Source organism: Syngnathus typhle, linkage group LG1 (assembly GCF_033458585.1).
Source record: "Syngnathus typhle isolate RoL2023-S1 ecotype Sweden linkage group LG1, RoL_Styp_1.0, whole genome shotgun sequence".
In the NCBI taxonomy this organism is placed as follows: Eukaryota; Metazoa; Chordata; class Actinopteri; order Syngnathiformes; family Syngnathidae; genus Syngnathus; species Syngnathus typhle.
This window is the reverse complement of record NC_083738.1, coordinates 2,094,733-2,118,733: the sequence shown is the minus strand read 5'-3', so window position 1 is coordinate 2,118,733 and position 24,001 is coordinate 2,094,733. Positions and strand designations below refer to the sequence as shown.

Genomic DNA, 24,001 nt, shown 5'->3' with positions numbered 1-24,001 from the left:
CTCAGGTTACCATTTTTTCTGTGCTATAATGCACACTTAAAAGCTTTTAATCTACTCAAAAAACCACAGTGCGCCATATAATCCGGGGCGCTTTATATATGGATCAATTGGTGAATTTGTTGATCCATGGTTGTACATGGTGCTCTAACCAGTGTGAGTAGTAAATTGCAAGGTCACATCGCTTTCAGCATTACAGCAACTGTGGTCAGGGGTGTCACCGAAGTAATAGCGGTAAATACTCATACTGTGCTTACACCTAGTCCAACACCACTTATGTGTGTATAAAGATGCCAAAATGGCATGCATGCCACTATTTGCCAATGGATTGTGGAGGCCTGGGCTGATATATCAGCCTCAACTGTGGTCCGAGCTTTCGCAAAGGCAGAAATAATAACTGAACTGCCAGGGAATAGCAGTGACACTGACATGGATAATGACGAGAGGGAGCCGGGCATAATGAATGTCGCACTCGCCCAACTGTTGAATTCGGACACAGAAGAGAAGGAATTCGGCGGATTTGTGGGTGGGGATATGTAAATATTAGAGGTGTAACGATTCATCGATACACATCGATTAATCGATATAATGCTCTACGATTTATTGGCATCGATGCTAAACGTAAACATCGATTTATATCGCCGTGTTTGACCTCGGACATTAGACGCGACTTTATTTTGAAATCCAGTTCATTGTTGCTTGCTTCCTCTTTCCGGGAGCAGTGCGCGGCGTGTTGTGTTGTGAGCAGAGCAGGCACGTGAAAGGGGAGTCGACAACTAGTACGCGGCTCCTGAGCTGGTGCTATGGCTAGTGTCCAAAAAGACGAGGAAATTTGCTCCCCTTTAGGCTTCAAGTCATTCGTTTGGAAGCACTTTGGATTCCAAAGAAAAGATGGCTCAACGGACAAGACACGTGCAGTTTGTAAATCCTGCCATGCGGTGATCAAATATTCAGGGAGCACAAATCTCGCCGCACATTTAAAGAAAAAACACGACATCAAAGTTCAGTGTTAAAATAAACACTTTGTATACTACAATACTCTTGTAATTTCCTAAATAAAGAGTTTGCAGTACCTTGTTGATTTTGCGTATGAATTGTTATAAATCAGGATATTGTTCTATATTTTTTATTTAAAAAAAAAAAAAAATCAATCGTAGAGCACTATATCGTGATGTATCGTGAATGAATCACAGAAGGCTTTAAGATATCGGCAAATATCGTATCGTGTTTCTTTGTATCGATATGTTATCGTATCGTGACAAAACCCGCGATTTACACCCTTAGTAAATATGTACATTTACATTTGAACAACGTCGTGTTATTGTGCAGTGTTTGTATTGTATATTGTTCAACTGTTCAAAAAAACTCAATTATGACACGGAAGAAGAAAGATTTGACGCATTCGTGGACAGGGATATGTAAATATGCACAATAATGTTTAAACAATGTTGTGTTGTGCAATTTTTGTATTGTATGTCGTATTGTATATAAAGTTTGCCGTATCTAAAGTTTGACTGAATACCCTGTTGACTAGTTTGACATTCCCTTTTGCACAGCACCATATAGTGGATGCATAACAACCCCAGTTTGATGCAGTAGCTTCTATTCTATGCGCCTTTTAATCTGGTGCGCCCTATATATGAAAATATGTCTGAAATAAAACTTTCAATGACGGTGCACTTTATAAACCAGTGCGCCTTAGATCGAACAGAATAGAATCGGACAAGTCGTAGCAGTATTACAGACATGACAAAACGCAGTTCTAGTTGTGTTCTTAATGGGTTTTTGAAAGGAGAGTATTTGGTCAAATATAACAGATTGGTTCCAGTATCACTTTTGGTAATAGTACGTTTATCTAGATTTACAGTGGTTTCTTTAAATAGGTGCTGATAACGAGCCGGACCAATTATCAACATCTCCGTTCTTATCTCTATAAAATAAAATAAAATAATTATCACACTTTTTTTTAACATAAATACATGTACTTATCTTGAAATTACATTAAGCATAAAATAAATTGATAAACCCAGAAAAATAGATGGTTCGAATAATTAAAAATATAATTGTGTATTTGTTTACCTTTTACTGAAAATGACAATAAAATTGACTTAGCCAGTTGTCCAGATCTATCACACGTGTCATGTAGACATTGTTTGTCTTTTATTAATGAATCAGTCTTTCTCTCTTATGCAGGAGTTCTTGGAGTTGACAGTACAGACTAACTTAAAGCGGCCCCTGCCCCCTCCTCAACTTGTAGCCAGGAAACTGCGGTCACTTGCTGTCCAGACTATCCAGTCCTGGCAATCCTCCTATGGGTCAGCATATAAAAAGTTGGAACTAGGCTATCATTTTCTCAAACAGTTTAAAAAGGTGAGCAATGTGATGTTTCTTCTCATTGAACATTTATATTAACATGATAATTTATGTGGATACATGTTGAGTATTGCTAACAGACACACTAATGTCCACTTTATGCCATCGGCTAATAACCCATAAAAGGCTAACAATGTGGTGTTGAGATTCACTCTGTGGTTTACTTAAATTGGACAATGTCCTTTGTTTGTCAGTCCATCAACCTTTCACCTCCTCTTTCCTTTTGTCAGTGACATTCACAACTGGTGAGGTACTGACTTCCCAGGAGTCAGATATATATAACCAAAAGCAGTGAGCCGCTTTTTAATTTTTGATAAGTATTTATGGTATCTAAACTTCATCTCTAAAGCGCTTTTCACTGACCAAGGTCACACAGTGCTTCACATGACAATAAAAAAAATCTAATACGACACATATCCAATTTGAAAAATTAAATCAGAGAAAGTTAAAATCACTACTTGCCAAATTTAACTTTACTTAATTCAACAAAAACGCAACTAGACTAACTGCTTCCTCAGAAATATGCAATATTGAAATATTTTCCAATATGTGTAATAGAATGGATTTTATTACACTACAAAATCATCAGAGCAGATGAGAGTACAGAGGGGGGGGGCTCAAATTTGACACAGGTGCTTATGAATATAAATTGGGAAAATGATCTCATCCATAGGCGGCTCGGTGGCGCACTGGGTAGCACGTCCGCCTCACAGTTAGGAGGGTGCGGGTTCGATTCCACCTCCGGCCCTCCCTGTGTGGAGTTTGCATGTTCTCCCCGGGCCCGCGTGGGTTTTCTCCGGGCACTCCGGTTTCCTCCCACACCCCAAAAACATGCTTGGTAGGCCGATTGAAGACTCCAAATTGTCCCTAGGTATGAGTGTGAGTGCAAATGGTTGTTTGTCTCTGTGTGCCCTGCGATTGGCTGGCAACCGGTTCAGGGTGTCCCCCGCCTGCTGCCCGATGACGGCTGGGATAGGCTCCAGCACGCCCGCGACCCCCGTGGGGACTAAGCGGTTCGGAAAATGGATGGATGGATGGATCTCATCCATAACCATGTAGATAATAACTATATGTCTTCATGACTGTTATTCAAGACAAATTATCTGCATTTACTAGAAAAATCAAACCAAAACCAACTAAGAAAAAAATCACCTCACGTGGATAAATGAAACTATTTGGACATTATTAAAAAAAAAGAGATCTTGCTCTTACTTGAAGCATCATTTAAAACCAAAAAAGTAAAAAAAAAAAGTAAATGATAGACTAACATCCAAGTCAAGTCAAGTTTATTTATATAGCCCTAACTCACAAGCAGTCTCAAAGGGCTTCACATAGAAAAAACAAATTGACAATTATTCTCAAAGCATCCTCTGATCTTAAGCTCCCAAGAGGGCAAGGAAAAACTCAAAAAAACCCTACTAGGGGAAAAATGAGAAATCTTGAGAAGGGACCACAGATGGGAGGATCCCCCTTTCAGGATCACCAGGCTGCAATGGATGAAGAGGGCACATAAAATACATACTATAAAAAAATCAAAGAAAAAGTGGATGTTCAAATCAAAGCGAAGAGCTGCAGAAGGTGCCCTCGATTGTCCTGGCAGTGTCTTTGAGGAGGGTAAGCCGCTGCAGTTCCCTCATCGTGATTGGTCCACGAGAATCCAGACAGCCGCTCTCAGCTTGGGTGTCACCTAACCACCTCCCCAGCTGGGGAGGGGTGGGAGGGGCTGGGGGGAGGGAGCGAAAAAACTAACTCCAGCCGAATTGGCCACTACAGGTTAATTAAAGGACATATCATAGAAATGTGTCTTAAATGTTTCTACTGAGTAGCTGTTCTAATATCCATTGGTGGGGCATTCCAAAGCTCTGGAGCCCGAATAGAAAATGCTCTAGACCAGGGGTGTCGAACTAATTTTTTTGGCGGGCCGCATTGTAGTCATAGGTTCTTTCGGAGGGCCATTATATACAGCTACAAAACAAGCTGACAAATAACTAGTTTTCAGATCAGACGAGTAAAAACTGGTCATATATTAAAAAAAAAAAGAGATTAAAAGTGAAGACAATTTGCAATTCTAGTAATGACACAAATTTGATGCACAATTTGTCTTTGCGGGCCACATAAAATGATGTGGCGGGCCGTATCTGGCCCCCGGGCCTTGAGTTGGACACCTGTGCTCTAGACCGGGGGTGGGCAAACGTTTCGACTTGTGGGCTGAATTGGGTTCTAAATTTTGACTGGGGGACAGAACCAGGAGCAGATGGATGTAGTGTTTGTGTGAAGTACCGTTTTTTTCATGTATAATGCGCAAAATGTAACTAATTTATTGTCCTAAAATCTGGGGTGTGCATTATACATGCAATTTTTTTTGTTTTTTTATTTTATTATATATATTTTTTATCCGGATATCATACGGAGGCCGCCATTACAGATGTGCTTTCTTCTCTGCTGTTCACTTCAAACACGCTCCATACGAACACAATGCTCTCGTAGCAGACGCTTGCTCGATCACCTGCTCGTTTGCTGTCATAATGTACCCTACATAAATCCGAAACATTTCTTTGCTATTGAGTTTGCTAGCACATGCGCAGTGATACTGACCGGCAGAATAACATTCGGTTGTTCCCAAAGATGATCTTTTTTCTGAAATAATTTTACGTTTACGGACTTAAGTAGGAGTCAAAATTTGGGTGCGTATTATACATGGGTACAGGCTTTTTTCCAGCATCAACATGCCATTTTTAGGGTGCGTATTATACATGGGGGCGCACTATACACGGAAAAAAACAGTAATAGGAATGACATGTAAAGGTCATTGCATAAAAGGTTTTTACTTTTAGTAGGTAGTTAATCATGGATAATCAAAAAAAGCTTTTTGAAAACAAATGCATTTATTAACGGCATTAAAAAAATATTTTACCCCAAAACTACTATCAGTGATTCTCATTAAATGCGACACTGTTATGAATAATATTTCCATCACTTCAGCGCCTGCAGGTCAGATTTATGAAAGGCAAAATCACATCAAATGGCAAACATTCTGACCAGATACATCCTCTTGAAGAATCAGTGAAAGAATACGTACATCTAAATAAATTAATAATGAAACTATAAGTCGCGTTTTATTTCATAATTTGGATGGGGGGGTGACTTATACTCAGGAGCGACTTATATATGTTTTTTTCTCACAAATCTTTACTTGATCATTAACACATCACTGACTTAAAAGTATAGTTGACCACTTCACATGTTATTTTTAGTATAGTTGATCACTTCACATGCTTTGAGATCTTTATCTTGAACATTCAAAACATGAAAAATAGAGAGAAAAAATCAAATAAAAATCAAATAAAGCATATAACACTTTAAAGCGCCATATCCAAGTCCACTGTCTGCTTCTTCTTATCGTGGCTACAAGGCAGTTAGTTACAGGCTTGGCTAGATGTGGTTCAGCCACACCTGAACACATTTCTGTCCCTTCTCGTTAAACTCTGCTAAATCCGATGCTGTGCAGGGATGTTCCAGCAGGGGGCATATGAGGAGGTGTTGCATGGTCTGTGGTTCATTGCCACAGTCACACTCAGTGTTCCGATCATCCAGATGTCCCCATTTGGCGAGGGTGACTTTTGCACGTCCAACACCAGATCTTAGTCTATTTAGGCATTTCCACGTTGCATAGTTGGTGTCTGCTCCTGGGGGCATTGCCTCGCTTGCCTTAAGCTCCATTGTAGTTTCTGGTGGAAGACTGTCAAGTCTTTCTTCCCACCGACTGACTCTTTCACCTGTGTTCTGAGGGGTGGGACACTTTTCAGAAAACATTTCCTGGACTGAAGGCGGCTTTTGGCTGGTACATGGCCGAAGAGAGGATGTCTTTGGTCAGTGGACTGTTGTTGCCACTCTTCCTTGCTTGCTGCTTGTCTACGTATCTCTGGTGGGGCTATTCCTGCCAGGATGTACAGGCGCTCTGTAGGCGTTGGTTTTAGACAGCCAGTAATAAGATGGCAGGTAGCATTTAGGGCGAGGTCCAGCTTCTTGGCATGGGCAGCTCGCTCCCATACTGGGCAAGCATACTCCGCAGCTGAGTAGCAGAGAGCAAGTGCAGTTGGAAAAAAGCCTGTACCCATGTATAATACGCACCCAATTTTTGTGAATCTTGTGAATTTTTTTTTTTTTAAACTCCCAATGATCGTCACACACGCAGGGAGGCAATGGGTCCCATTTTTATAGTCTTTGGTATGGTCTTAACTAGGCTGGATGTAATTCTTTTTGTTGGCGTTGATTTCTCCGACTGCCCGTAAACGCACCACCGCGCTCCGTGCGCGCATGTGAAAAAGGCGTGCGGACGTGAAAAAGGCGGCCCTTGGAAACCAAAACTTGCCCCTCGTCGTGACTCGGAGCCGCAACAAATGTTTCGGATTTGTGTAGGGTACATTGTGACAGACAGCAAACGAGCAGGTGATCGAGCAAGCGTCTGATACGAGAGCATTGCGGTCGCACGGAGCGTGTTTGAAGGGAACAGCAGAGAAGAAAAGAACAAGGCAAAGTGTTGTGAAGTAAAATATTACCTGTAATACGGATTTAGGTAGAGAACTGAACTCTCGCTTTTTATATAGCTGACGTGTCTTGCGCATCCGTTCTGCGCATCTGTAATGGCGGCCTCCGTATGATATCTGGTTTGCGTGTGTGCGTGTGTGCGTGTGTGCGCGTGTGTGCGAGAGCGAGAGCGAGTGAGAGAGAGAGTGCGAGAGAGAACGCTCAACCGTAGCGCGCCGCCGACCGCCCAACTGCACCGCGCTGGTCGCATTATTGTGACAGAGCCGTCGCTGAAATTTAGAAGATATTTTTAAAGTCCTGATGTACTTTCTAAAATTTAAGTGGACCTCAGTGCGCACTGCGCAGGGAGCTTAATTTGGTGCGGTCGCGCAACCGCAGCGCGCCGGGCGCTCACTGTCGCATTGCTTAAAGAGCGCCTTTGTGTTTTAGGATGAACAGCAGAGACCAAAGGAACAAGGCAAAGTGTTGTGAAATAAAATATTACCTGTAATACGCATTTTGTTATTTGCTGATTGAAACTGCTAATTAAACTGTGAATTGAAACTAATAAGAAGAGAACAACTCTCGCTCTTAATATAGCTGACGTGTCTTGCGCATCCGTTCTGCGCATCTGTAATGGCGGCCTCCGTATGACGTCCGGTCCGCGATGGAGATTAAAAAACAAACAATATTTGACAATAACACACCATCAAGGAGTGCACCATCGCATCAAACGATGTGTCGTCACTTATGAATTTTACTGACTAAGTGTGTTGGGCAGGATGGCTGATTGCGATGCGCGATTGACAACAAACAAGAAGAAAGGTGATTTCAAGTTTTATTTCGAGGGAGATTTGTCATGTCTTGTCCCCAGTTTTGCTATGTGTCTAGGTTGCCAAAGTTTCTGTTCGCGTCGCCCCTCTCTTCCTGTGTCACCTCAATCGATGTAACGTGTTTTGTATTTAAGTCCTGTCTGCCCCTCGCTCACCGTCGGATCATTGCATGTGTTACTGTCATGATGTGGTTTCTGTTCCTGTCTTTGGTAATGTCACCCTGTCTTTTTGTTCCACGACTTTGTCGGTCAGTCCTGTTGTTGGTTTTGTTGTACCATGACTTTCTTTAAAAAAAAATAATGATAATAATAAAATAAAAAAATTAAAAAATTTAAAAAAAATTGTACCCATGTATAATGCGAACCCCAGATTTTAGGACAATAAATTCGTTAAATTTTGCGCACTATACACGGAAAAAAACGGTAGTCTTCTCAATGTGGGTCTTAAAGGAGAGGCATCTATCCAGGGTTACCCCTAGGTAGACTGGGTGCTCACAGTGTTCAACGGGGGTTCCTGACCAGCTGACCTTCAGTTGGCGCTTAGCTTCACGATTTTGCAGGTGGAAGGCACACACCTGTGTCTTAGATGGGTTTGCACGTAGATGGTTTTCTTCATAGTAGGGTGTTAGCTCTGTCTGTTAGCACTGTCTGCTGTATGCACACTTGCTCCATTCTTTCTCCTCTTATATTTATTATGTTATTTGTTTATTTATTCATCACTGTTATTTATTCATTGTTTGTGCCTTGTTTTTATTTTTTTGTGTTGTTTACTTGTATGCATATTGTGTACTATGTCTTGTTACCGTGGGATAGTGGGAACGTAATTTCGATCTCTTTGTGTGTCTTGGCATATGAAGAAATTGACAATAGAGCAGACTTTGACTTTAACTTTGATGAAACAACTAAATAAACAAAACAAAAAACTACAGCTGAAAAAAAACCCTGTTGTTTTCAGACGAAACTGGATGAGTGCGCTCTAAATTTCACCATTGGCCGTGACTCATCAACTGGGAAGGGCTTAACAAAAATGGCACCAAAAAGAAACTCATATTCTGCAGGTTACAAACTTCAAATTGTAAAATATGCAGCCGAAAACAGTAATCGAGCAGCAGAAAGAAAGTTTGGAGTTAGTGAGAAACTTGTAAGGCATTGGCGAAAATCGGAGCTTCTTCAGAGCGAACAAAGCTCTGCTTGTGATGGACAGCATGCGAGTGCATATCACGCCACAGATAAAAGAGAAATTAAAAAGCCTCAACTCCATACCTGCCATCATCCCTGGAGGCTGTATTAAAATACTTCAGCCACTTGACGTCTCCGTGAATAGGAGCTTTAAAGCAGTTCTGCGTAAACTGCGGGAGCAGTGGATGGTGGACGGAGAACACAGCTTCACGGCAACCGGGAGAATGCGACATGCAACATTCCTGGACGTCATTGGATGGATTGACAAAGCGTGGGCTTCGGTTACACCCAAAATCGTTCTGTCAGGATTTAGAAAAACTGGAATAATTCCAACTGAAACTGACGAGAAGTCTGACGTCAGCGACGGAGATGACGAAGGGCCCGACGTACAGCTACTAGCCATTTCTACCATTTTATCTGGATTATTCCCTGCTGCTGTCACGTCTCATCTCCTGCATGAACTATCACTTCTGCTACTCCAGGCTTCCATTCCACTAACTTCTCGTCCATTTGTCTACACTGCTGCTGATCTTCATCATTTCAACAACAATCACCGTCTCCCTGCTGCTGCTGCCTCAGCTGCCAGCAAGGCTGGGATCCTCCGCTGTCGCCGCTACATTTACCGTAGCTCCGGATTATCTTTTAAACGACATTTCCCTGATGGCTCACCCATCCCCTCTTTCTGGACTAACTCTCGCCCCCCCGTCACCCCCACTTTCCGTACTGTGAACTTCAACAATCTCCATTCCCCCACCCCCGCTCCTTCATCCATCACCCTTGCACTGCTGAACTGTCGCTCCCTCTCCAACAAATCACTAGTTATTTTCGAACTAATATTGGACAATAATTTGGATCTGCTCCTTCTCTGTGAAACATGGCAACAGCCCCTGGACTATTTTTCTCTCAACCAAGCCACTCCGTCTAACTACAGCTACATCGCCAAACCCCGCCTCTCTGGGCGAGGAGGTGGTATTGCTGTCATCCATAAGCAGTCCCTATCAATCACTGAATTGGACCTCAACCTCCCATCTATTTCATCCTTTGAATATCTCGCTTTTTCCTTCCCCAACTCTACTACTGCTGTTCTTATCTACCGCACCCCCAAGTCACATCCGTCTTTTCTCTCTGAACTCTCTGAACTACTCACCATCTTATCCTCAGTCTCCTATTGCCTCCTACTAATCGGTGACTTCAATATCCACATCGACCAGCCAACTGCTCCACTGACGTCTGACTTCATCTCCGTTCTGGACTGCTTTCATCTCACCCAGCACATCAACTTCCCCACCCACACCAAAGGCCACACCCTGGATATAGTATGCTCCTCCTTTCCACTCACATCCAACCCCTGTCCTCTCACCTTTCCACTGTCAGATCATCTCTGCATCCTCTTCTCCGCCCCTCTACCCTCGCCTCATAAATCCACAAAGCGCACCATCTCCTACCGCAACATCAAGACTGTAAACCCAATCACGCTTTGCCAGCTCTTATCCTCTGCTCTTCCCTCCGACCCCACTTCTTCCTCCCCTGATGACCTTTCCACCACGCTCAACAACATCCTTTCTGACTCCCTTGATTCCCTAGCTTCTGGAAAACATCCTTTGTTACATTCACTAACTCTGCCCCTTAATACACACCGGAACTCCGCACCATGAAACAAACTGGCCGTCAACTCGAACGCCTCTACAAAAGAACCCGCCTCACCGTCCATGCCGAAACCTTTAAACAACACATCTCCTCCTATCGTGATGCTCTTCTTGCTGCCAAATCTGCTTACTTCTCATCTCTCATTAATAACACCAACCGAAACCCCCGCATACTGTTCTCCACCATCAACAAATTGCTCCAGCCACCGGTCACTAAGCCACCTTCCTCACCCGCCGTCTGTAACTCCTTCCTTGTCAACTTTAACAACAAAATCGCCCAAATCAACAGTTCTCTGACCGACACCATCAATAACTCCTCCTCCCCTGCCCTCCTGCCCCCCCCTCCCTGACCGCCCGCCCTTTCCCTCTCTCACTGCCTTCTCCCTTGTTAACTCCTCCACTATCCTAGACATCATTACCTCATCCAAGACAACCACCTGCTCTCTTGACCCTCTTCCAACGACCTTAAGTAAGGCCTGCCTCCCTGTCCTCCTCCCCTACCTCGCCACCCTTTTTAATCAGTCTTTATCCCTTGGCCACTTTCCCACTGTCTATAAACTTGCAGCCATCACCCCCATCCTCAAAAAGCCCACCTTGGACCCACTCAACCTCTCCAACTACCGTCCCATCTCCAACCTTTCACTGCTTTCCAAAACCCTTGAACGCATTGTCTCCGCCCAACCCCACACCCATCTCCAGTCCAACAACCTCTATGAACCCTTCCAGTCCGGATTCCGCCCACTTCACAGCACTGAAACAGCTCTAGTTAAAGTCACCAACGATCTCCTCATTTCTGCAGACTCTGGTGCCCTCAACATCCTACTACTACTTGACTACTACTAGGCCCCCTCCTAATCATCTGTTACCTCTTTCCCCTTGGTACTGTCATCCGCAAACTCAATCTGGACTTCCACTGCTACGCCGATGACACCCAGATCTATATATGTACGACACCAACCCGTAACCCTTCCCTCACCCATCTTGAAACCTGCATCTCTACAATAAAAGCATGGCTGACCCACAACTTTCTCAAACTCAACAGTGACAAAACAGAGCTCCTCCTCATAGGCACTAAATCCTCCCTTAATAAAACTGGATCCATCACACTCACCATTGACTCCTCAAACATCACTCCTTCCCCTCTGGCACGCAATCTTGGCGTTATTTTCGACCCCACAATGTCCTTTCAACCTCATGTTAGCTCAGTTGTCAAGACCTCCTACTTCCACCTCCGACGCATCGCTAAAATCCGGCACTGCCTTTCTCTCCCTGCCGCTGAATCTCTCATCCACGCCTTCATCTCATCCCGGCTTGACTACTGCAACTCCCTTCTCACTGGAATCACTGCTCACTCACTCCATTGACTTCAACTAGTCCAATCCAAAACTCTGCTGCCCGCCTCCTTACCCACACCCGGTCCCGTGAACACATCACTCCTGTTCTCCACTCTTTTCAGTGGCTCCCCATGAAGGAGCGTATCATCTTCAAGATACTCCTCCTCACCTTCAAAGCCCTTCACCACCTGGCTCCCACTTACCTATCCGACCTCCTTGTCCCCTACTGCCCCAACCGTCCCCTCCGATCCTCCAATACTTCACGTCTGACAGTCCCAAAATCCAAACTCAAATCCTTCGGTGACAGAGCCTTCTCCTGCACATCACCCCGACTCTGGAACTCTCTCCCCCAGTCTGTCCGTGACTCACCCACACTCCCCATCTTTAAGTCCCGTCTAAAAACGTACCTCTTCTCCCAAGCTTATGACTTCCCCTACCCATAACTGGTTTCCTCTTCTTAAGTTTATCCGATTGTTTCCTCCCCCACGCCCCCTCATGTATGTGTTTGCCTTGTTCCCTGTAAGCGTCTTTGGGTTATCGAAAAGCGCTATACAAATTTAATGAATTATTATTATTATTATTATCATTATACATGGAAAAAAAACGGTAGTTTATATATCGTTGTATGGGCCTGTGGAATAATTTGAACTGTGGCGCGGCACACGGCATTGTTGACAAAGGACGATCGATAAAAGACTAGAAAGGACGAGAAATTTGATCGATGGATTTAATGATTCGGAGTGACACAAATGGTTTGATAATATTGTTGTTTGCTGACGTCATAGCCCACAGTCGAAATTCGGCACTGATGGAAATAGAGCGGGGTCCCTACTACTTATTACGTACAAGCAATGTGAGCGTGCACCGAACTTTCTGACACTGCTTCTGGGAGTAAATGCGCGGGCGGGCGCTTTCCCATCTACTGGGGAAACATAGTAATTGCTCAAATAGAAAATGACGCAGAAAATGTTTAATCATAAAAAAATTCAGATTTTGCGTGCCAGATTAAACAGCCCCGTGGGCCGGATGTGGCCCGCCGGCCGTAGTTTGCCATTATCTTTTTTGGGCCCTCGCGGTCACTAAGAGACTAGCGTTTTGCGAGCTGAGGTTACGAGACAGAACATAAGGAACAACTAGGTCGACGAGATATGAAGGCGCTAAGCCATGCAATGATTTATAGGTTAATAGAAGAACCTTGAAGTCACATGTTAAATGGACCGGAAGCCAATGTAAATTGGCTAATATTGGGGTAATGTGATCAAATGTTCTTTTCCGCGAGAGCAGCCTTGAAGCAGCATTTTGTACTAACTGTAGACTTTTGATACTGGACCAGAGAATAATGCGTTACAGTAGTCCAGGCGCAACGTAATAAACGCATGTATAATAGTTTCCGCATCACCGATCGCGAGGATCGGACGAATCTTAGCAATATTATGAAGATGAAAAAACGTAATTCTAGTTATGTTCTTAATGTGCTTTTGAATGGATAGCGTTTGATCAAATATTACCCTGAGATTAGTTACAGTATCGCTCTGAGTGGTAGTACGGTTATCAATAGTTATAATGGTTTTCTTAAATAAGTGGTGTCAATCGTGCACTTATCTGATGTAAGTGACCGACCGGCTCTCCGTTTAAAGGGTACAATTCTGTACTTTAGCCCCTCTGCAGCCCCTCTACGTCTGTAGGGGAGCCCCTCTGCAGCCCCTCTACGTCTGTAGGGGAGATGAAAATGGATTTAAGCCGGTACGGAAAGAAGATTCGTTCCGAGTCTAACCGCTGTTCAGGTAACTCATCTATTGTTAGATTAATTCCGTCATTTCCAGACGCCAGTCCCGCTGAAATCATAGAAACCCGAGGGTTGAGTAACTACTTTGTCAAGACCCAGGATCTCCTAGATCGCGGCCGTTTCAGCGGCTCTCCTTTCCTATTAAGATTGTTGCTTTTGTTATTCGCTCGGAATAGTTTAGCTGTCTTTGTTAAGACCGCGGGAACTCTTTTATTTTTACTAGCGTCACACTAGCTGAGCATAAATTAACGGTTTCAAACCAGATTCTGACACTCCCTGATGTCAAGGATTAAAGCTGTCTTCATTTAAAAAAGAACTGAACAGTTTAAAGTATGACTATGATAGAGAAACTAGAGATTTAAAGCATAAAATATCAAAATAATCATTCATCGAAATTAAATGATTATAAAGTAGAAATTTGATGAATAAGCAAGAAAGAGACTTACATATTTCAATTGTTCAAACAACTAACAATAATTTCCACTCACCATTCTCAATAGAGCAAAAATTATTCAGTCTTGAAGTTCTCTCGATTGAAAACTCAAAAATATAGTAAAAAGGGTAAGAGGCTAGAGGTCTAAAGTCAAAGTCAAAAAAGTCAAAGTCAGCTTTATTGTCAATCTCTCCACATGTCACAACACACAAAAAGACCGAAATTACGTTTTTCTCTATCCCACGGTGACGAGACACATAACACGATAGACATACATGTACGCGACACAATATAAAAACAAGAAGGCAAAAATTCTAACAATCAATAGTAAGAGTGATGAATACATAATAAATAAACAGATAACACAATAAATAACGGAGCCAGCAAGCATAGCGCAAAAGTAAAAAAAACATCATAAACAAAAAGGCACAAACAATAAATAAGAGTAATAACAAATAATAAATAATAAGAGCCAGTGTGCATTCAGACAGTTCAGACAGTAAAAGTACAGGACGCTACGCAGAACGGGGGAGCGAGTTCAGAATCCTAACAGCCTGGAGTCTGAAGCTGTTTGAGAGTCTGGTGGTGCGGGAGCGCAGGCTTCTGTACCTCTTCCCAGAGGGCAGAAGATCGAACAAAGAGTGAGCGGGGTGACTCACATCACTCACAATCGTGGCCGCCTTGCGGGTGAGATGGGAGGTGTAAATGTCCTTCAAGGAGGGGAGTGAAGCACCAATAATCTTACCAGCCGTGTTCACTATGCGCTGCAGGGCCTTCAAGTTGTAGTCAGTGCAGCCGCCACCCCAAACAGCAATACAGCTGGAGAGGACGCTCTCAATGGTGCCGCGGTAAAATGTAGTCATTACGGCTGGAGGAGCGCTCGCTCGCCTGAGTTTCCGCAGGAAGTACAGGCGGCGCTGGGCTTTCTTTGTCAGTGATGCGGTGTTGGTGGACCAGGAGAGATCCTCACTGATGTGCACCCCCAGGAACTTGGCGCTGCTCACTCTCTCCACCACAGCACCGTCGAGCAGGGCTGGCCGCCCCCGCGTTTGCCCCTCTTCAGCCTCCTCGCACACCGCTTTCGACGCTTCCCAACCGGGGGAGGAATAGCAGACGAGCCCGGCGACGCTTCAGGACGTAGCAGTCCGAGCTCCTTTGATGTTCCCGCATCAAAGTCCAGAACTCGACAAAACTCGCTTTTGCCGATGTCAAGCAGAACCTGCCTGCCGTACTTGTAGCACGACTCAGTACGACGAGACGAACAAAAAAAACTGCCGGACAAACACTCATTAGACGGACAAAACACCGTTTGGGCGGGACAGAGAGAGGTCGCTGCGTATGCACGCGCCGCCATCTTGAAAAAAACAAAACAAAAAAATCAAAAACAAATGCTGTTTGGTGGAAAAGTCGAGTGATCAGTTCTTGTTTTAAGCTCAGTGGCCTAGTGGTAGAGTGTCCGCCCTGAGACTGGAAGGTTGTGGGTTCAAACCCCGGCCGGGTCATACCAAAGACTATAAAAATGGGACCCATTGCCTCCCTGCTTGGCACTCAGCATTAAGGGTTGGAATTGGGGGGTTAGATCACCAACTGATTCCCGAGCGCGGCACCGCTGCTGCTCACTGCTCCCCTCTCCCCCAGGGGAAGGATTAAAATCACACGGGGATGGGTTAAATGCAGAGGACAAATTTCACCACACCCAGGTGTGTGTGTGACGATCATTGGGACTTTAATTGTTTTTTTTTAATTTAATTAATTAATTGTTCCAAAATCCGAATTCTGTTTAAAAGAACAGGCTGGCCTAAAGAATGGAGATGACTACGCCTTAATGATGGCTCCTCTCTACTGCACCGAGGTCTGCATCTCCTAGCCCAGGGGTGGGCAAACTACGGCCCGCGGGCCACATCCGGCCCACGGGACCGTTTAATCCGGCCCGCCAACCCTGAACAAATTGTATTATTAAACTTTTTTTTTTGGTCATTTTGCCTGCAATGACTGCGTTTCCCCAGTAGATGGGGAAGCGCTCGCCTGCGCATTTACTACCGGAAGCCTTGTCAGAAAGCTCGGTGCACACTCACAAGTGCGTGTACGTACTCAGTAGTACGGACATGGCGCACTCGCGCTCTATTTGTATCGGTCCCAAATTTAGAGCGTGGGCTGTGACGACAGCATTCTTGTAATTCGCGCGCTGAGCTTTCAGATGCAGTTTTGCGCTAAAGCCACCCACAAACCTTCCCCTGGAATCCTTCCATTAAAATGAGTCGCCCAAGGAAAAGCAAGGTGGACACAGTGCCGAGCGTTTAAAAGAGAGTGGCCAATTTGGCTCGACGTACGCGACGTGACGTTCAGCCACATGAACGTCAACATCAACCCGTCACAGATCGAGGTAAACGGACCAACACCTCGGATCTCGCCTAAGAATTGCCACAACATATTTTACTCCAGACTATGACGCACTAGCAAAAAAGGGAGACCAACAACACTGTTCCCACTGAAAATGAAGGGGAGGCATTTTGAATATGATTTGTACACATAGCAGGGATTGAAACTAGCGACCATTCTCATTTTCAAACAATGCAGGATGCTCTAGGACATTGATGCACCACCTGTTTGCGACTAATCTTAACCTGTAAAGTTCTTAAGGCTTACTTGAAGTAAGTGTTTCCCGTTTCCTCACCTCTGTTACCAGGTGTTTGCGGGGTAAAACTCTGCTCTGATTTTCAGATACCCCTCACTGTGTTGCCGTTTTGATTACTTTATTTGGGTGTATGGTTTCACCGATTCTTCAAGATGATATATTTGGTCAGAATGTTTGCCGTTTGATGTGATCTCATAAGATAAACATCTTTCATTAATCTGACCTGCAGGCACTGAAGTGATGGAGACTGTTATTCATAATAACAGTGTCGTATTTTATGAGAATCACCGATAGCAGTTTATTAGTGAATTATTATTATTATTATTTTTAATGCTGATAATAAATGCATTTGTTTTTAAAAAAAAAACTTGTTTGGAATATCCATGCTTTACTACGTACCAAAATCTTTTACGCAATGACCTTTACAGGTCGCTTATATTACTCCACACAAACACTACGTCCATCTGCTCCTGGTTTGGCCCTCCGGTCCAAATTTAGAACCCAGTTCGGCCCGCGAGTCAAAAAGTTTGCCCACCCCTGTCCTAGCCTGTCTTTGATCTTAAAATTGGACTAAATCCAATTTGAAGATAGTATAAATTCATCTTAACGGACCTAGGGTTAATCTCGGAAAGAATGAAATCTATCTTTGTTTAATCGGCGTTCTCGACCCACGGCAGTAGTCGCAGGGCCATACCCCTAACGGGGAAAGGCCACTGGGCGAGAGAGAGCGATGCTCTTTGTCCGAACAAACCTTTTATACCAGTCCAGTTCGTGGGTACTGTGCCTGCTTGGTCACGTCCCAGTTTTTTTCCATGATGTCATACATTGGCCTCAGATGACCCAAATGCTTCCAGAATAGTCTGCACCTGCATCTCGGCCGGTCTCAACCGTTCAACCAGATGAGGTGACCATGTTCTCACGGAAGTAACAATTTTCTCAGGGAGGCTTCATCCTGTTTCCCACTCCCAAATCTTGTCAACTGTCCATCAACGTGACATTTGCAAATGTTCTTTTCTCTGACGTGTTCCGTCAAACAGCATTTTGTTTATGCCTCAACTGGAAAAACGTGACCGAGGTCACGCTCCTGTGTGGGATCTCAGTCTTCCACCACTTAGTATCACCATTAACCCTTTTCGCCTCCTTGTCTTGGCTCACATTTATACATTCACGTGTAAATGGAACATCAATATTACATACATGTTTGATACTGATCAAACATCATGACAATAATAACACATACTTTCACAATAGTCAGTTTAACACAATCATAACTATGATCGTGGATTCTCTTAGTTAGCAGGTTAAAACACTCAAGCATCATCAAAACATATTTTGACAAGCTGGTGACCTGTAGGTCAAGCTCAAAGGTGGGATTGCAGTCTTCCACCCACGGCATCAGTCAGCCCCTTGTCCTTACTCAACTCTTAATACATTCATGTGTAAATGGAACATCAGTGCTATGATGCTGCTCAAGTTGCTACTAACTATACAATATTGCAAAGCAGAATAAAATAAAGTATATTGCGGCTTACTCTGTGATTAACATGTCTCATTCTCATTACTTAACGATGAGCATGGGCTTCCCTAGTTAGCAAATTAAAATATTCAAGCAGTTTCAAAGTATATTATAGCACAGTGGTGGCCAACCCGTGGCTCGCGAGCCGCATGCGGCTCTTTGGCTGGTTTCATGCGGCTCTTTTACGTTCATATCAACATTTGTGTTTATTTTTCGTGCGTATTTGCTTCGCTTGAGTTCAATATGGTATTTTGGTCAAACGCGCATGCGCGTGAGGTGAAATCCCGCAAAGGGGGAGGGACAAACCCATTTGAGGAGTGTCAATTTCGCTCTCAAAATGGCAAGGAAAAAATGCACAGCTAAACGAATATATGACGATGAACACAGGGCAGAGCGATTGGTTTTGCTGGCTTTTTAATGAATGGCAACTGTGACTACGGCAGCCCATTAGGTCTAGAAAAGCTGACAAGACGCTAAGCCAAAGATGGCCAACCCAGCCAAAATGGCAAGGAAAAAATGCCCAGCTAAACGAATATATGACGATGAACACAGGACGTTTTTAACAGAGTTAAAGTTGGTTTTTGTTGAACGCAATGGCAAGCCATTCTGCCTGATATGCCGGACGTCATTAGCGCATTTAAAAGCTTCAAATGTTCAGCGCCACTTCAGCTCACTTCATGCCAATATCGATAAGGACTTTGCAAAAGGGACTGTATTTTGCAAGTTTGGACACTTTGAAAAGTCAGGCAGGAAAATAAGTACAGTTTTTCAAAAAAATTACGAAGCACTGCGAGACTGTCACACTTGCATTGTTTCAACTGGCTTGGAACATTGCACGGGCTAAAAAGCCATACAATGAAGTGGAGTTCGTTAAAATATGCCTCAGTGACGTTATTGAAATCTTGTCTCCTGAAAACGACAAACTAAAACGAATGGTCTGTCCCGCCCACATAGTAAGTGAAAAAACTTATTATGTTTTTGTTTGTGGAATTTGTCGAACTGAGAGTTTGTCTGTGTGAGACAATGCACACAATGTTCATTTTTGAAAATGTGGTCTTTGGTTTTAGTACTGTAGGAGTCAATTTGTCATTATCATGTTGGTGCGTGACATAATAATGTCACACAATAAATTTGGCTGAGCAGAGGGGTGTGTCTGTGTGTGCGTGTGTGTGTGTGTGTGTGTGTGTGTGTGTGACGGGGGGGTGTTCATGTGTGCTCATGTGTATGATGTGGCTCTTTGCGATGACGCAGTAAAAAATGTGACTCTTAGTCTCTGACTGGTTGGCCACCCCTGTTATAGCAAAACAAAATAATATAACATAATCCAAAATTGTGTGTTGCTGTGCTTCAGAACAAATCTTCATCTAATCGATGACTTTTTAAACTATTAATTTACTATGTTAGGTCAATCTAACTTTGGCAGCATCTTCTGGTGAAATTTGGAACAGGAATGGAGGTTTACTGGTTCAACCAAAAACTCCCCTTTACCAATTTAACAATAGTTAGTTTGGAAGAACTAACTTTTAAGTAACCCCTACGGAGGCCCCCTTCTTCAGGTCTTCCATGTCAAGCTTTGAAATTTGAAATTTCATCTTAGCCAATTCGTCTGGGCCAAATCCAATACAGACTCACGCACCATCTTTTACCATCCTATCCACCATGTAACTTGACAGTAGTGATAACGTGCTGGACCAATTATCAGCATCTCAGTTTTGTCTGGGTACGACGGAGGAAATTGAGAGACATTCATTGCTTGATCTCTGCAAGCCTCAAGATTACAACAGTCCCGCGGATCTGTCATCGATAACGGCATATATAATTGATGGTCATCTTCGTAACATTGAAAACTAATATTATATTTACGTATTATATCCCCAAGCGGAATCATATAAATATTAAATAGAATTGGTCCGAATACCGATCCCTGTGAGACAGCACACGTAACATTATAGAACTCAGAGGTCGTGTTGCCATGGACCACATCCATGGCATCCGCATCCTGTCTGATAGATAGGAATTGAACCAGCCTAGTGCTGACCCTGAAATACCAACACAGCTTTTAAGACGCTCTAATAAAATATCGGTCTACAGTGTCGAAGGCAGCACTAAGATCGAGTAATAACAATACCAAAGTGTTTGAATCCATCTCTCTCAGAAATAAAATGGTAAAAGAAATTAGATGAGCAAAATAATTTTTTCCATCAATATAATTAGCACCGTAAAAAGGAATTCTAAAGACATTTGGACAAATATTATAAAACTGATGGGGAAAGACTAAAGTGCACAGAAACATAGGGAGTTACAACGAGAGGAGAAGGTCATCCAGGATCCAAAGAACATTGCAACAACTTTGAATGATTACTTTATAGACTCAGTAGAAGAGGTAACTGCTCACAGATAGCTCACCACCCACCTTTGCCATTTAACTCAAACATCACCTACCGTATTTTTCGGACTATAAATCGCGTTTTTTTTTCATAGTTTGGATGGGGGGGAAGGGGCGACTTATACTCAGGAGCAACTATTTGTGAATTTTTTCACCAATTTTTAAAATTCAAAAGTCTGCGATGTAGTGAAACCGCGATAAACGAACCGCCATGTAGCAAGGCATTACTGTAATCTAAACTGCAACTGCGGCGCGGCACATACGCGGCGGTGTTTTACATAAAGGACAAAGGATTCGATCACGGGATTTAATAACTTGGAGTGACAGAGATTGGTTCATAAAATTGTTGTTTATAATTATATGAGCTTGTGGAATATTTTGAAGTGCAACCGCCGTCAGCGGCGCGCACCCGTATTGTTGACGTAAAGGACGATCGATGGATTTAATGATTTGGAGTGACACAGATGATTTGATAAAGGTGTTATTTATGTTAGTTATTTGGATAACTGTCAATGTTACGTCAGGCCCGTTCTCAGCTCTTCGTTAGTGTTTATGTCACGTTAACGTACCGTATCATTTAGCCTGTTGTTGCTCGTTCATGTCTGTTCTTGGCGTTGGATTTTGTCGAATAAATTTCCCCCAAAATGCGACTTATACTCCGGACCGACTTACATGTTTTTTTTCACTTTATTGTGCATTTTATGGCTAATGCGACGTATATTCCGGAGCGACTTTTAGTCCGAAAAATACGGTATCCTAAATTGTGTGCAGCATCGCAATCTTACGTGTGCGTGTTGGCGACAAAATCTCCGCCAGCATCACGCTGAGCACAGGGGCCCCCCAAGGCTGCGTGCTCAGTCCGCTGCTCTTCACCCTGCTGACGCATGACTTTACTGCAGCCTGAGGGTGCCTCTGATGCGCTTCGTGACTGCTTTGGCACTACTGACTGGCACATGTTTAGGCGGGCAGCCACTTGTGACGATCGGACAGACATAAAGGAGTATACTGACTCTGTTCCCTCTTACATCACAAAGTGCATTGATGATGTGACTCACTCGAAATCCATCGTCACTCGGGCTAACTGGAAGCCATGGCTGACAGGGGCTGTCCTCAGGCTGCTGAGGGCCAGGGACAAAGCCTTCAGAGCGGGGGATGAGGCTGGCTTGAGGACAGCGAGGGCCGACCTGTCCCAGGGCATCAAGGAAGCGAAAAAGGCGTTGTCTTGGAAGATTACACCCCACTTCAAGGACAGCAGGGACGCACGGAGCCTTTGGCAGGGCATTCAGACCATCACGGACTACAAGCCCGCGCCGCAGAGCTGTGAGGGCGACGTCCGTCTGCTCAATGATCTTAACCGCTTCTTTGCTCGCTTCGATGCTCAGAACAGCTCTTGCCCGCTGAAGACCACTCCCCCTTCACACGAGCAGCCCCTGTGCCTCTCTGCCGACAGCGTGAGGAGGGCTCTTGCCGCTATCAACATCCATAAGGCGGCGGGCCCTGACAACATCCCAGGTCGAGCGCTAAAGGACTGCGCTGGGGAGCTGACGGGTGTCTTCACGGACATCTTTAACATTTCCCTGCAGCAGGCCATCGTCCCTTCGTGGTTCAAGGCTGCCACCATCGTACCTGTGCCGAAGAAACCTGCTCCGTCCTGCTTCAGTGACTACCGCCCCCGTGGCACTGACGCCCATCATCATGAAGTGCTTTGAGCGGCTTGTCATGGAGCACATCAGATCCATTCTCCCCCCCCCCACCTTAGACCCCTCCTAGTTTGCGTACCGAGCCAAACGGTCCTCTGAAGATGCCATCTGCTCTGCCCTCCACTCGGCCCTCACCCACCTGGAGAGGAGGGACTCGTACGTGCGATTGCTGTTTGTGGACTTCAGGTCTGCCTTCAACACCATTGTGCCACAACGACTCATCTGCAAACTCGACAAGCTGGGCCTCAGTACCTACTTCTGCAACTGGCTACTGGACTTCCTTTGTCAGAGGGCTCAGGTGGTACGTGTTGGCGACAAAATCTCCGCCAGCATCACGCTGAGCAAAGGGGGCCCCCAAGGCTGCGTGCTCAGTCCGCTGCTCTCCACCCTGCTGACGCATGACTGCACTGCAACCTACAGCAACAACCGCATAGTGAAATTTGCTGACGACACGACTCTGGTGGGTCTCATCACCAAGGGCGACAAGACTCAGTACAGGTTGGAGGTTGACCTTCTGACCGCATGGTGCAGGAACAACAACCTCCTGCTGAACGTCAACAAGACCAAGGAAATTGTTGTTGACTTCCGGAAGGGTCACACCCAACACCTGCCGCTGACCATCGACGGTGCTGTGGTGGAGAGAGTGAGCATCACCAGATTCCTGGGGGTGCACATCAGTGAGGACCTCTCCTGGTCCGTCAACACCGTATCACTGGCCAGGAAAGCTCAGCGCCGCCTGTACTTCCTGCGGAAACTCAGGCGAGCAAGTGCTCCTCCGGCCGTCATGACTAGTGCGGCTAAACAAACAACATGTTTACTCGACCCTCTTCTAGCCAAACTACTTAAAGAATTATTTCAAATTTTAGGACCGTCCGTCTTAAATATAATCAATCTGTCTGTCTCCTCTGGGATAGTCCCAACAGCCTTTAAAACCGCTATCATTAAACCGTTACTTAAGCGACCAAATCTTGACCCGGACTGTCTCAGTAATTATAGACCAGTTTCAAACCTCCCATTCATAGTTAAACTTCTTGAAAAAGCAGTAGCGCAGCAGCTTATTGATTACATGGTCGCCAATAATCGATATGACACTTTTCAGTCTGGTTTTAGAGCTAATCATTCCACTGAGACAGCACTTGCTAAAGTGACTAACGATCTCCTCATAGCTATGGATTCAAACACTCCGTCTGTACCGTTACTACTCGATCTTAGTGCTGCCTTCGACACTGTAGACTTCGATATTTTATTAGGGCGTCTTAAAAGTTGTGTTGGTATTGCAGGGTCAGCACTAGGCTGGTTCCATTCCTATCTATCAAACAGGACGCACCGAGTGGTCCATGGCAATGCGTCCTCGGAGCTCTATAATGTTACGTGTGGTGTCCCACAGGGATCGGTTCTTGGACCAATTCTTTTTAATATTTATATGATTCCGCTTGGGGACATAATACGTAAATATAATATTAGTTTTCAATGCTATGCGGATGACACCCAATTATATATGCCGTTATCGATGACAGATCCGCTGGATTGTTGTAATCTTGAGGCGTGCCTTGCGGAGATCAAGCAATGGATGTCTCTCGACTTCCTTCGTCTTAACCCAGATAAAACTGAGATGTTGATAACTGGTCCAACTCGTTATCAACACTTATTCAAGGAA

General features: G+C 44.3%; 1 protein-coding gene across 30 annotated transcripts in view; it reads left to right on the top strand.

Moving 5' to 3' along the window:
- Positions 1-24,001, top strand: part of uvssa (UV-stimulated scaffold protein A) — a 230,011-nt gene that overhangs the window by 65,488 nt on the left and 140,522 nt on the right. For 28 of the 30 annotated variants that reach the window (XR_009715176.1, XR_009715170.1, XR_009715174.1 and 25 more), the window contains one exon: positions 2,191-2,367. The exons of the other annotated variants lie outside the window; for them this stretch is intronic. Coding sequence is in view for 12 of the 28 variants with exons in the window: in XM_061285255.1 (XP_061141239.1) it covers positions 2,191-2,367 (177 nt within the window). In the remaining 16 variants the exon portion in view is untranslated. The remainder of the gene's footprint in view (positions 1-2,190; positions 2,368-24,001) is intronic. 30 annotated transcript variants of the gene reach the window in all.